At 36.8% G+C, this 13,969-nt stretch overlaps 1 protein-coding gene across 3 annotated transcripts in view; it reads left to right on the forward strand.

Moving 5' to 3' along the window:
- The window catches only part of CPEB4 (cytoplasmic polyadenylation element binding protein 4), a 60,390-nt gene extending 51,638 nt beyond the window's left edge, over positions 1-8,752 (forward strand). For all 3 annotated transcript variants that reach the window (XM_059061694.2, XM_059061695.2, XM_059061696.2), the window contains 5 exons: positions 1,662-1,751; positions 2,124-2,242; positions 3,640-3,754; positions 5,539-5,720; positions 8,196-8,752. In XM_059061694.2, the coding sequence (XP_058917677.1) occupies positions 1,662-1,751; positions 2,124-2,242; positions 3,640-3,754; positions 5,539-5,720; positions 8,196-8,423 (734 nt within the window). In that variant the 3' untranslated portion in view covers positions 8,424-8,752. The remainder of the gene's footprint in view (positions 1-1,661; positions 1,752-2,123; positions 2,243-3,639; positions 3,755-5,538; positions 5,721-8,195) is intronic.
- Positions 8,753-13,969: the final 5,217 nt, after the last annotated feature.

Raw genomic sequence — 13,969 nt, forward strand, 5'->3', positions numbered from 1 at the left:
CTAATAAATCAGGGCAACAAGGGCTAGGGTGCAGAGGTGGCAGGTAGAGGAGACTGCCAGGGCAGCTAGCTGAAAGATGGGTTACGTTGAGCAAGGAAGCCATCATATTGAGCATAATGAGAACTTGGTTTCTCATAGCAAGAAGGGAATTTATAAACATGGGAAGGGGGGAAGGCTAGAGAAAAACATGGGATGTTGGAGTGGACTTGCAATTACCAGTATGAACTCATTTTTATAAATGTACACAGATACAGAAACAGTTGTAAATATATCTGTGTGTATATTCATATATTTCCTAGCTTTGTCCTCTGAGAAGACTTAGAAATAATAAATATCCACTAGCAATGACTATATGGAATACCCAAATCTCAGTTTCTAAATATCTTTTGTCACTGAAAGGAACAAGGATTTCTTGGGGGGTGGGGGGAGAAATGGCTAATTCTAAGGGTAGGGCAGAGAAAGAACAAGATGAAAGCCTGGAGTATCTTCTTGGGCCAGGAAATATGGAAGCCCTTGAAGGATGATGGGGGGATAGGTCAAAAGGACATAGGAACCCCCACTGGCCAAATCAGGGACAATTTTGAGGACAAACTGAACATCAAAATAAATGAGAGAATCAGATTACAACCCATTGAATAAAATAAGTCCATACTGATATAAATAAATACATGACTAAATAAATGGGGGAGAAGGGAAAACTCTTCCTTCTTGTATAATAGTAACTAGTAAATGTAGAAGGATTGATGGAAATAGATAATCAGCATTTGGCAGTAATCATTGTGGTAGTTGTTATAGGTAGGAGTCGTCAATGGATGCCAGGTCTAATGAGGGAACAGGATATTGATGGATAACACAATATTCCCCCACAAAATACTAATCAAATTCAAAGGGGAAAATGGTTTCTTTTTGGTGGAGAAACCAGGCAGGTATCAAATTGACTAGCTGATCAAGATTAACATACCTAGTGAAAGGACAGGGTGACATAGCATCATAATGGTGGTTTTCCTGTTTGGAATGCATAGGTCATGAGGAAACAGTACCGACCCAGGTTGAGAGCCATCCTGCAGAATGAATGGTCTGTATATTTTAAAGCTACTAAGTATGTAAAAGACAGGAAAGAATGAGGAACTATTGTAAACTGAAAAAGACTGATGACCTGGGACATGGCATCTAAATGTAGCATGGTTCTGGATAGGATTCTGGATCAGAAAGGAAAAAAGAGATATATCGTGATAGTTTAAAATTGGGATGGAGTCTGAATTTGGAAAGAGTGTTGTATCAATGTTGATTTCCTGATTGGAAGTGGCGTTGTTTGGTGGTACATAAGGGAGTGACCTTGCTTTGAGCAGGACCAGTAGTTGTGTTTGGGGGTAATAGAGCGTCATGTCAGAAAATGATGATAGATAAATAAGATAGATAGATAGATAGATAGATAGATAGATAGATAGATAGATAGATAGATTCCTGCATAGATAGAAGGGGAAGAGGCGGAAGACAAACGCACAAAATGTTAACAGTAAGGGGAATCCAGATGAAGGAGATGTGGGAGGTCTTGGTGTACTATTCTTGTAAATAGTAGATTGGAAACTTTTTTCTAAACTATTTCCCAAAAATGAACATAAAAATATTTAAATGTACTTTTTTGGTTTGTTGTTCATTAGATGAGATCACAGCTAGTTTTCGTCGCTTTGGCCCTTTGATTGTGGATTGGCCTCATAAGGCAGAGAGCAAATCCTATTTTCCTCCTAAAGGTAATTTTCAATATTCACTGTACATGCATAGTTTATCCTTATGTTCTTTTCATAAATGTTTACCTTCACTGTACAATTTTTCATTGTTAAACTTACATTTTCCCAAATATTTCTTTAAAATTTTTATTTAGTATGTACTTTCAATTCAGATTTAATTTTACTCTAAAAGAGGTTTCAAGATAATACCAAACTGAACTTAATGTTGTTATTATCAGATTTAGTGTGATATTTAAGTTTTAGGGGTTTCTGTTTGTTTGTTTGTTTTCATTTTTTTCTACACCTTTTCCCTTCCTTAGTTTTATGCTTCCTTTCCCTCGAAGAATTATTTTAAAAATAGGAAAAATATAAGCCTTTCAAAAATTTTTTTATTAGGCTATGCATTCCTGCTATTTCAAGATGAAAGCTCTGTTCAGGCTCTCATTGATGCATGTATTGAAGAAGATGGAAAACTCTACCTGTGTGTATCAAGTCCCACTATCAAAGACAAGCCGGTAAGTGCAGTCTAGCATGAAAATAGCTTCTCATTTTTGCCTCTATTTGTTAGCTCTGAAAAACCCACAGACATCTTAATGTATCTGTTAATTGACACGTTTGTGAGTAGAATCGAAATGAAAAAGTTTTGGTTTTGTCAGGTTCCTAACATTGACATTCTGTATATTTGTGCACATTATTTTGACTTTGAATTTTTGGTTAGTTAAAATATTGGTGAATCTTTCTATTAAAAGACTTCACCTGGTAATGCATTTGATGAATATAAAGTAGCTGAATTTCCTCTGAATGATAGAACTCAAATCACAAATAGATCTGTCTTTCTCCTTCCTCTCTTTGATCAAGATTTTACCCAATACTATCCTTAACTTTTTGCATATGGTACTCGCCAAGTAAAATGAATTATGTATATACATAAATATTCATTGCATATTGTTTCTTTTTGAAGAAGTTTTTCTTTATTATAAAATTTAGTCTTTAGTAATAGTAACAACTAGCCTCTTTTGACAAATCTGGCAAACCAACAATCTGTTATCGCTCAGCCAGTACCTAGTGATGGGGTCTAGTTCAGAATGGAGGCGCTAGTGGACTCAGCTCAAACAGTGATTTGCAGAGCTCCTCTTAGTGTCTTAGGGTTGTCCCAGAATTCTTATGTGGCTAGACTTTATTTGACTTGCTTGTTCCCTGCCAGTCCCTAAATTTAGGTGTTTCAATTTGGGATCTTCTGGCCTTGGGACTTAGTTTGGTGTACCTGTTGGGAATACCCAACTATCAACCCCTTAGCCTTTGGTGTGGGCATTGGTAACAGTTTGTACATGCAAACAATTGAATTGAGGTACTTGATCCTTGGTTGTTGTAATGGACACACTGAAGTGTTTTATGATAAAAAGCTTACTGCAGATATCATCAATATTTTTATTTTGAAATGCTTTTTGAAACAATATAACAGATTTGTTAGTATCAGGAGTAGTTTGCATTTCCTGGACATAGGATTGGACACACAGTCCTAGTTCACATAGCACTGAATACTAATCAACATCCAGTACCGTACTAAATTTAAATTATATGGCTACAGGGGTGTTGCTAGGAGAGAGGCCCAAATAAGCTGTAAAATAGTTAACTAACTTACAGATAATTAAGGGCATGTTAGTGTTAAGTGATTTGGGTTATAATAAGCAATTAAATTGAACTTACCTCCTTGGTTAGTTTACCCTTAAATGTGAAATGAAAGGTTGGAATATGCTACTTGTAAGTCTTTTCTAGTTTTCCAGTTTTATTGATTTGTAATGACATAGATTATTGCTTTTAAAAGTGAAACACTCTGAAATAATTTTAAACTTCCTTTCTCCATAAATTGTCTGTGTTGAGAATGAGACATTTTGGTTTGCACACTCTCCAGGTACAGATTCGGCCTTGGAATCTCAGTGACAGTGACTTTGTGATGGATGGTTCACAGCCTCTTGACCCACGAAAAACTATATTTGTTGGTGGTGTTCCCCGACCATTGCGAGCTGGTATGATTAAACAAAGAAACAAACAAACAAAAAAACCCTATTTATCCGTTAGCATAAGAAATATAGATTTTTCAGGATAAATTCTCCATAAGCATTTGAGTTCATGTCTAGGAGTGAGAGTCCTGGAATCCAAGTGTCTGGGCTTGAATTCATGTGCTCTGCTTCCAGTTAATAGCTGAATGACCCTGCTCAAATTAATTTCTCTAATTCTCAATTTCCTTATCTGTCAAGTGGAGTTATAAGTATGTCCTTTATGGAGAGTTTTGTTGTTATTGTTTGTTTTTGTTTTTTGTTTTGTTTTGTTTTGCGGTACGCAGGCCTCTCACTGTTGTGGCCTCTCCCGTTGCGGAGCACAGGCTCTGGACGCGTAAGCCCAGCGGCCATGGCTCACGGGCCCAGCCACTCCGTGGCATGTGGGATCTTCCCAGACGGGGGCACGAACCCATGTCCCCTGCATCGGCAGGCGGACTCTCAACCACTGCGCCACCAGGGAAGCCCTGGAGAATTGTTTTGAGGATTAAATGAGATTGTGGATGCCTAGTGCTTAGTGCACGGTCTCATAATGCTAAAGCTCATCACTCTCATCATCATCTGAGAGAAAAAAACCCTTCAGGGATGGGTTAGGTATCGAGATGTTCGCTGTTTGTTTTCCACATCCCCATGTGCTCAACAGCTGCTTACTGAGCTCTGAAATACAGCAGGGTTCTCAGCAGTGCATTGCGTTTTCAGAGCAGTGCTTACAGAAGAAATTTTATCCCCAACTTCAAGTAATTTGAGGTTTAATAGTATAAGTATAATAAGTATAATAATAGTATAAGTATAGTAGTATAACAAAACGAACATGAATGCAGTTTCAATATTGTAACATTTCATGGAGAAGAAGATGCATTTATTACTTCAAGTTTCTTTTTTTTTAAAATTGATTTATTTTTTATTTATTTTTGACTGTGTTGGGTCTTTGTTGCTATGTGCGGGCTTTCTCTAGTTGCAGCGAGGGGGGCTACTCTTTGCTGTGGTGCACGGGCTTCTCACTGCAGTGGCTCTTCTTGTTGTGGAGCACGGGCTCTAGGTGCACGGGCTTCAGTAGTTGTGGTATGCAGGCTTGGTAGTTGTGGCTTGCGGGCTCTAGAGTGCGGGCTCAGTAGTTGTGGTGCACGGGCTTAGTTGCTCCGTGGCACGTGGGATCTTCCAGGACCAGGGCTCGAACCCGTGTCCCCTGCATTGGCAGGCAGATTGTTAACCACTGCACCACCCTGGAAGCCCTACTTCAAGCTTCTATGTGCAAAATTGGCAAATAGCTACACAGTAAGGAAAGGTAAAAAGGATTTTGTTGGAAATATGCTGGAAGGACCCCCAAAGAGCCTGCCAATCAGCTTTCTAGTGTTCAAGTGATTATTTATATTAAGCAGTACATTGTTAACTGGTAAATATGTGGTGCATCGTGGCATAGAGCAGATAGACCAGGGTGCCAGGTGCAGCACAATCACTTAACTACCCATGACCTTGCACAGATTAATCATCCTCTCTGTGCCTCAATTTCCCCAGAAAATTACTACCTACTTCATAGTGTTGTCGTGTAGATTAAAAGTGAACATATGTGAAATAGTCAGCAGAGTCCTTGCCCTTAGTTACAGTAGGTTAAAGATGAACACATGGACAACTGGTTATAATAACTAGTTTCATTTTAATAATTATTGTAATAACAGACAGATGAACTGCTTTTGATGTAAGACCAGATGAATTTTCCTGATTTCAAATGTCCTGTTTGCTCCCTCCATATGTAGTGGAGCTTGCCATGATAATGGACCGGCTGTATGGAGGCGTGTGCTATGCTGGGATTGATACCGACCCAGAGCTGAAATACCCAAAAGGAGCTGGGCGAGTCGCATTCTCTAATCAACAGAGTTACATAGCTGCTATCAGTGCCCGCTTCGTGCAGCTGCAGCATGGAGAGATAGATAAACGGGTAAGTCCTGGACTACATTCTGGGAAGTTCTAGAAATGGCCATCTATGTCATCACCAAGCTTGGAGTGGGGGAATTTTATGTGACAGTAAATTGACAGCTGATATTTATTCCTGTAGGACCCATTAGATGCATGCTCTAGAATACATCCAAGAGTTTCATATGAATTTCTTCTGTCTCTTAGTTTTCTGAATAGCCTAACCAGAACATTATAGTCACTTTGCTTGAGTCCATTTAATCTTCCCTAAGGTATCACCTCCATCCATTCACTTATTCAGTTAGTCATTCAGTGCATATTTACCAAATCCTTTGTACTATGTTATATCAGCTATACAAACATGAACACCCTTGAGATCTCCTCACTTTTTTTTTTAAACCTGGGATATCAAAAATACCTCAGCAAGCCCTATTTTCCTATGTAACAAATGACTGAATAAATTTCATTTCTAGGATGGCATGTCTAACAAATATTTCATTGTAACAGATTAAGTAGAAGAACTCAGAATCCTTTCATCTGTAATCTATTTTACTGCCTGAAATTAGGTAGTAGTTCATTAGCATTATTTTCACACTTTATATTCCTCTTTGTTGTGTTTATCCTCTGAATCAAAAGGCTGGAAAAAAATCCTCAGTTAACTCTTCTGTTTTTTAATGTATTGTATTTGAGACTGTGTGTTGCATTATGTCTTTTTTCTTTGCATTCACGAATTTCTTATCTTTGTGTTTCATGCATTCAACAAACATTTTAGTGCCTAGGGCAAGAAGTCCCTGTCCTCATGGATTTGTGTTCCCGGTGGATGGAACTCTATCCTACACCAGTACTGCTCAAAATGCGGCTTGTGAACCGACTGCCAGTTGGTAAATGGTTTGTTAGGAGTTTGTGGTGAGATAGGAATTTACACCAGAATGTGAATCTGCTGCATTAATAAGCACAGTGTTTATAGTTCAGTTGAGATTTTTTCATAGAAAGACCTTCTTGATGAAGAAAGCAATGTGTTGATTTACATTCTGGTGTCAGCTCCTCATTTCATGGCAGACTGGCACTTTCATTAGGGCTGACTTAGATATCCAACACTCCAAGGCATTGTGTGCTCAGAAAAGTCTTTGTTGATTGACTGTATTGTGCCTTTCTCAATTCAGTACTTAGAAACTATCAAGTCACTAGTGGTTTACACTTACTGCTTATGTTCCATTTCATGTATATTCCACGTCGGTGGCAGCTGAAAATTGCCCATGGTAGTGGTCATCATATTGTGAATATATTAAGGAGAAAGGTATAGATTGTACTGTAAACATGGAGGAAGGGGGCAGGATAAGTTGCAGAATATGTTAACATGCCTCCTTGTTTTTTATTCACACTAAAAAATATGTACATCTGAGTAAACGGACACTCCCGCCTCATCGCTTCATTCCATCATCAGTTTCAGAGTTGTAAGGTTAGCCATTAGAAATTCAGACTTAATTTGTTTTCCTCTACGATCCAAATCTTTGACCGGTGTTCCTGCCATTCTGTAGATGTTATGGAATGGCCTCAGGGCCAGAAGCCTAATCCTCTGATTACATCTGCTCTTCCTGCCTTCCGTATCACTCTTCTCTTTTTGTTCACAGCTAACCTTTGTTCAGGATTCCTTGTCAGAAGTGGATGGCACCAGTGGTAGTCATAGCCTGGTGTAAGGGAGTTTCAATCATGAGTCTCTCCAAGGCTAAAAATAACCAACTCCTTTCTCACTGGAGAATTAATAGCCAGGTTATTTTTAATGCTTGAGAGGCTCAAATGACATTGGCCTATTGAACACTGGAACAGACCCAGTTTTATAAATTCACCTCTGACTTTTAGACTGAAGTGTAAACCATTCTTCCTGACAAAGAACAAAGCAAGGTTTTAGATTATGAGTACTGTGGCTGCATCTTGTTTTCCTGGAGTTGGAGGTTTGTGATTATAACCCAAGATGTGTACACCGTAAATAGAAACCATGACCCAAACCTTATTATAGCTCAGAGGCTTGTGATGCAGAAGTCAGGCAGCTTCCCTCTGATTTGTACATTGAAGTGCTATTTTGTGGCACTGGGAATCTCTTAGTTGGTCTTGTGTAAATTGTAATTCCACATATGACAAGAATCCACATCCACTAATTAAAGTGACGGTTTGTGTCTATGAAAACTCTCCTGTGGGTTTAACCTCATAATGTTCTTAAATGTTAAGTTGGCATCACTCTTAACTTTCTGCTGGGATCTTGCTTTTCATTCAAAAACTGTTTATTTAATAAGACAAAAATGTAAAACAATGGGCATAAAAGCCTTACCAGTTTCTTAAAAGATGATAGCTAATTGCAGTAAAAGAGTTAGTGACCCTTCCTTTGGGATACCTTGACACAGACTCAGTCAGACAGTGGATGGAAATGTACATACACGGTATAAGAGTTGTCTGGTCCATTCACTGAGAAATGTAAACACCCTTGTTTTATTTTTGATTGCAGGTGGAAGTTAAGCCATATGTCTTGGACGATCAGCTGTGTGATGAATGTCAGGGGGCCCGTTGTGGGGGAAAATTTGCTCCATTTTTCTGTGCTAATGTTACCTGTCTGCAGTATTACTGTGAATATTGCTGGGCTGCTATTCATTCTCGCGCTGGCAGGGAATTCCACAAGCCCCTGGTGAAGGAAGGTGGTGACCGTCCTCGACATATTTCATTCCGCTGGAACTAAAGGATAACTACAGTGCTCATTTTCAGGCCTCAGAATAAGTGCACTCTTCTGTTAATTCTGCCCCCTTCCTCAACCTCTTCATTCTGGCATGTCCTTTTGTGCAGTCTGTAACTTAACAATAAGTCTAACGGAAAGAATGACCTATAATATAGGCGTTTTGTAGATTCTTGTGTCACTGAAAACAATATGTATGAACTCCTTTTTCGTATTGCCATCATGTTGCATGGAAGTTTCATTCTCTTGTTTTGCTGGAGACCAAGAGGATCCAAACTTCCCGCAACATTTTCTTAGAGGAGAGAGAGAAATATTAAAAGAGAAATGAAACAATAGAGTATTTTGGGTTTTTAATTAAATTATTGTTAATAATGTAACAGATAAGAATACTTTTATTAAAATAACCACATAACAATAACACTATCAATCTCTCCTGACGCGGGGTTTCCCCCAGGGAAGTGCTTTTGCCTTTCTCTTTCTTTTCTTCCATATTTTTTTGCCTCTCTCTTTTTTTCCGTCCCCTTTTTATTCTTTTAACAGCAGTGGAAGAAGTTAACAATTATTAACAGGAAAGAGCATGTTAAAGTAAACACAAATGCATGAGCAAGATTGAAGCAGCATTATAACTAATTTTAAGGGTTTAGAGGAGGAATGTAATTTCATTATGCCGCAAAGTTACTACCACATCAGAAAAAAAAAAAATAGTAAAGTAGGCAGAGCTAGGTTTATTTTCTTTTAAACAGGTTTTTAAATTTAGAATATAAAACTTGGGTACATTTACTTCTGAGGGGAGTGCACTTATTTATTTTTAAACTTTTACTTATCTGGTCACAGCCCCAGGAAACCTACCAAAGCTAGAGTTAATGACAACTGGTGGGAAAACTAGCATTTCCTCTCCTAAAGAACAAATATATAAATTTTATTTTTGATGTTATATATAAACTCTATATCCTAATTTACTAACACTCATCAGGTGTCAGCCTTTGCTCTCCATTTTGACGTTAAAAAAAAACAAACAGATCTAGAGATACCTCAAGGATATCATTTTTGATTTTGTGTTAGACTACCGTGTGTAGCCAAAACTGGAAGACAAAACCAATATTCAAATTGGCTTCTGATTGGCTTACTTTTAGATGTAAAGTTACTTTGGGTATCCTGTAATTTAGTTGTAACATAGAAAATGAAAAAAAAAAGTTAAGTAGTTGCAAAGTGTTTTGCACTGTTGAACTAAGTAACTGTGTAAATCTGTGCAAAGGTACGTATGTTTATCTTACTCTTCCTATAAAATAAAATAACATTACAGTTTCAGAACTTAGCATGGGACATAGTCAGTGTTTGAAGTGCCAACTTCATCAAGTAATGCATGCTTTATTATAAATAAAACTAGCTTTTGAAAGGCGTTATGATGTGTTGAACAGTATGCTTCAGGGGTAAATTGAAAATAGTCTCTTGAAGCCCTGGTCATGAAAGTGACTTTTATCTTAATGGACATTCTCTTATGAAATGCCCTATCCACCATGAAAAGGATTTTCATCAGTGTGCAAAACATTAAAAAAAAAAAAAAATCTAATGGCAATCTTGCTAGTTGTGCTACCTAACAGTACCATCTTGGATCCTTCAAAACCAAAGACTTGCCCCAGGAGTGCGGTGGAACCACCTGGCTGATGACCCCTACTGATCTCCTTTAGGAAAAGCAGTCCTTTATTTTTAATCCAGGCTTTAATGAACTATATACCTGTTAAGTTCCAAAGGTCAAAATGGAGGCATTTGCTGTCTAACAGATACAGAAAGGGAGCTGCTTTTAAAGAATCCCCTGCAAATATTGAAAGCGGTCATGTGAATGGAGGGTGCTCTTGCGTAGCTGGTCAGGGACTTTTTTTTCTTTTCTCCTGAACGACATAATTCTAATTGGAATGTTCATTTGCCTCTTTTTATTCTTTTCAGTGCTTGTAGGTGGCTTGGGGTGTGCTATCGTGCTGTTCCTACTCAGTAAACAGGTGTGATGAGCTAACGAAATAAGAACTAGCTTTGAATAATAATTTTTCCCTTTGTACATGACCTGCTGAATTTCGGTACAGTGTTTTTGTAGCTAACTTATTTTGTCATGCACATAATGTATATTTGTTATGCACTACTTTTGTATATCTTGTTTTTCCAACAGTGAACATTTTTAGGCACACTTTTCACTGACGGGATATCTCTTTATGCAATACCTCAATTTTTCATATTGCAAAGAGTAGCTTTTTGTACTTTTATTACTGAGAGATCTTCATATACTTCATTTTTTAATATAAATAATTTTAATAAATTTTATTTTCTTATATTCTGCTTTTTATACATTTCAGTGCTCTGCATACATTTTAAATTATGAATGTTGTGCACTGGCAATGCTATTTTAGAGTCTGCAGAGAAGAGAAAGCATGTTGTTTAAACATCCTTCCCCAGCACCAGCTATTGGTGTACCTATAATTTAAGAAATAGTCTATGTAAAGTCACAAATTAATGAAAAAAAATTCGCATGAAAATGACAGATAACACTGTAGTTCCTAAAAAAAAAAAAAAAATTAAATGCATAAGCATAGGGTAGAAATTTAAAATAACAAAATTGTCTACAGCTTCTTACTAAGTTTTTAAAATTATTCATAACGCAGACATTTTTGGTGAATGTTTAGCCATTTTTAATATTAATAAATTGGTGTTAAGTGTTTGATTCAGAGATGTCTGCTCTTTTAAATTATATATAAAGAAAAAAAAATAGCCTGCCGTGGGACAGGTGTGTAATGTTAGTATGCATGACTAATGTAAGAAATTGTTATTCTACTAATATTTACTTGTGATTGTGTGACAAGCGTGTTTACAGATTATTTGGTTACACTTCAATTTACAGGGCATAAACAATTATTATCTATTACTCTGGACTTTATTGATTACATGTCCTTCAGATTACATGGGATTGTAGTTGGGAGTTACCATGTAACTCAAAACATAATTAACATGTAATTAGTTTACAGATTTTAGGGTATCACTTCAATGTACCAAGCATGTAGTTCTAGCGCACTAGCATGGCACCAGCCATGTACTTACAATGTAGTTACAGAGTAATTACATGGTTATTTTTGCAATGTAAAATAAAGTGTTTCTGATTATTTTCTATGTAAAGGAACCCTCTCCCTTCCCCTTCTGGTCCCCAAGCTTCGGTAAAATATATATACTTCTCCATACACAGACCTCTGCAGAATGCAAAATAAAACTTGCAGTGAATGAATTTAGCATTTTATGAGAGTGCTGTTGGAAAGACTTGATAATTCACCCTTTTTGTTTTGAAGAGTTGAATCTTCTGTTAAAAGGTGATTTAAAACTTGAATGTGATGAATTGTGGCAAGTTAACTTCAAGTTATGTGCAATACTTATTTCAAACTTTTGAAAGATCTTTGCAGTGTAATGCTTTGTTTTTAATTACAGACATTTAAAAATGTCATTTTCTACTGTTAAGAGTAATCCTCTTTCTTGCTGGTGTTTCTAAAGAAAAGAATCAGAACTCAATCTTTCTACTAATGTAAATTTGAGATTATTTTTAAAAATGGAATAAAAGAGGTTTTGGTCATTTGCTTTATTTTATTATCTTATTTTAAAGCTACTGTGATTGATAGCATTGTAAGAATTGGGACAATATTGTATTCAACTGTTTTATTTTTTATATTTTTAAAATTTAAAGTATAATTAGTTTTTATAATTTTCATCAGATTTTTGTTATATTTTTTGGAAGTGAAACTTTTAGCAAGTGGGTGTCTAGTTTTTACTAATCCCTAATTTTTTTTTCCAGTGTATTGCTCATATTATCAGAAGGAAAAGTTATTTAAGTATGTCAGTTAATTGTACTACTTGGCTGAATTTCCATATAGTTTTTACTGTGTATGGGGAGGTTGTAGTATTTATTATAGCATTTTAAATAAGGGTAATTCATTTTTTATTAAAGTCATTTTCACGTTAAGTTCCTATTTTTGTATGTTCTACTCTTAAGTTATATAACACAGTTCCTTTTTTAAAAGAGTTCATTTGTTGAAGTGCTAGTGGAAAATTAATGTTATTAAATAGTTTGCAAATGACTATTTATACCAGTATGCATATAATTTTTAAATATTTGTAATGTGAGATGTTGAATGAATAAAACTTTTAACTCAGCTTTCTTTTAATATACTTATTTATTTTCAACATAAGTAGATTATGCTTCCATGATTGGGGATATAACATTTAAAAAATAAGAGGAATATATTCTTTGGCCAAAGCAGAAGAAACTGAAATGAAAAGATGTCCGCTCATATAAGTACTCCTGGCAAGTGTGCCCTGCTTATGTAAACCCATAAATGTCAGTGGTGGTCGTCTTTGGCCTGCACTGTTAGTTCACAGGCTGCCCTGCAGAGGTCTTTTCATTTGTAGCCTTCAGCATGTGTGTGAGGCCTAAGCCCAGGATCTGAGCATTCAGTCATCTGCTTTAAGGCCAAATGTCCAATGAAAGTAAGGGAACACATGTTTACTTAATAGGGAAGGTCAGTATTTTGAGAGGTTTAGTTTTGGGTCTTTGTCAGTGAAGAACCTTGATTTCTGGCCACTCTAACAAGAGGATCTGGGTTGTTAACAAGTCTCTCTGGAATTTTAACCACCCAGTTCCTCCCTAGATCCTGACATCACAGGATGCGGCCTCTGGGATTATAATCAGTAGAGCATGTGAATTGAAAGTATTATCTTTGGGTTGGTCCATAAATCATGTGGACTACTGAATACTGTGATGTGTTAGTCATTTGTATTTTAGAGTGCATTTTCAAGCTTTTAAGGGTTTATTATAGCATAAAACATAACACTGAATATATCTTGTTTTGTCAAATTTAATTTCTGCTTTCTTACCTTGGGTATAGTATTCCTAAGACTAGAAGAAGCAGTTCTTGTCCTGAGACAAACGGACTCTGGAGGTCTTTTGCTTCTAAGTTGTCTAAATATTCCCAATATACAACTCTTCCAACTGTAGGGGTTTCTGAGAGTTCAGGCTGAACCAGCAGTGCATAAGACCCCCCAGGAGTATTAGGTCACAGAAGCTTTGGCTGGCAGTAGCCAAAACTTAAGTTCAGAGTTCAGTGAAGGGCCCCTGAGAAAGCCCCAAGGACATAGGAGATGTGGGTGACATTTGGTTGCCACCTCTGCTGTATCCCTGGGCATGCTGGCATGGTTTCAGCACTATAGGAGAGGGGGGGAAAAACATGAGTAGATTTAGTTTCTTTATTTGAGGAAATATTTATTTTAGGCAAGTGATATATCAATTATAAGTGATGTAACAATGGTATCTTGAAATAATATGTAGGTGCAGTACTTGGTGTCTTAAGTCATGGAATGGTGAACCTGGAAAGGTTGTGTGAGGTTATAAGGGCTGTATTTTCTTATTTTATTCACTGGTAGCTTACCTAAACCCACCCAACAAGGAAAGCTCTTTACTCCATTCTTAAGGGGCTTTAACAATGAAGTTATTTCATAACTTCTTATGGTAATGGGTTTGTATTCAT

Source organism: Kogia breviceps, chromosome 4, assembly GCF_026419965.1.
Source record: "Kogia breviceps isolate mKogBre1 chromosome 4, mKogBre1 haplotype 1, whole genome shotgun sequence".
Classification (NCBI taxonomy): domain Eukaryota; kingdom Metazoa; phylum Chordata; class Mammalia; order Artiodactyla; family Physeteridae; genus Kogia; species Kogia breviceps.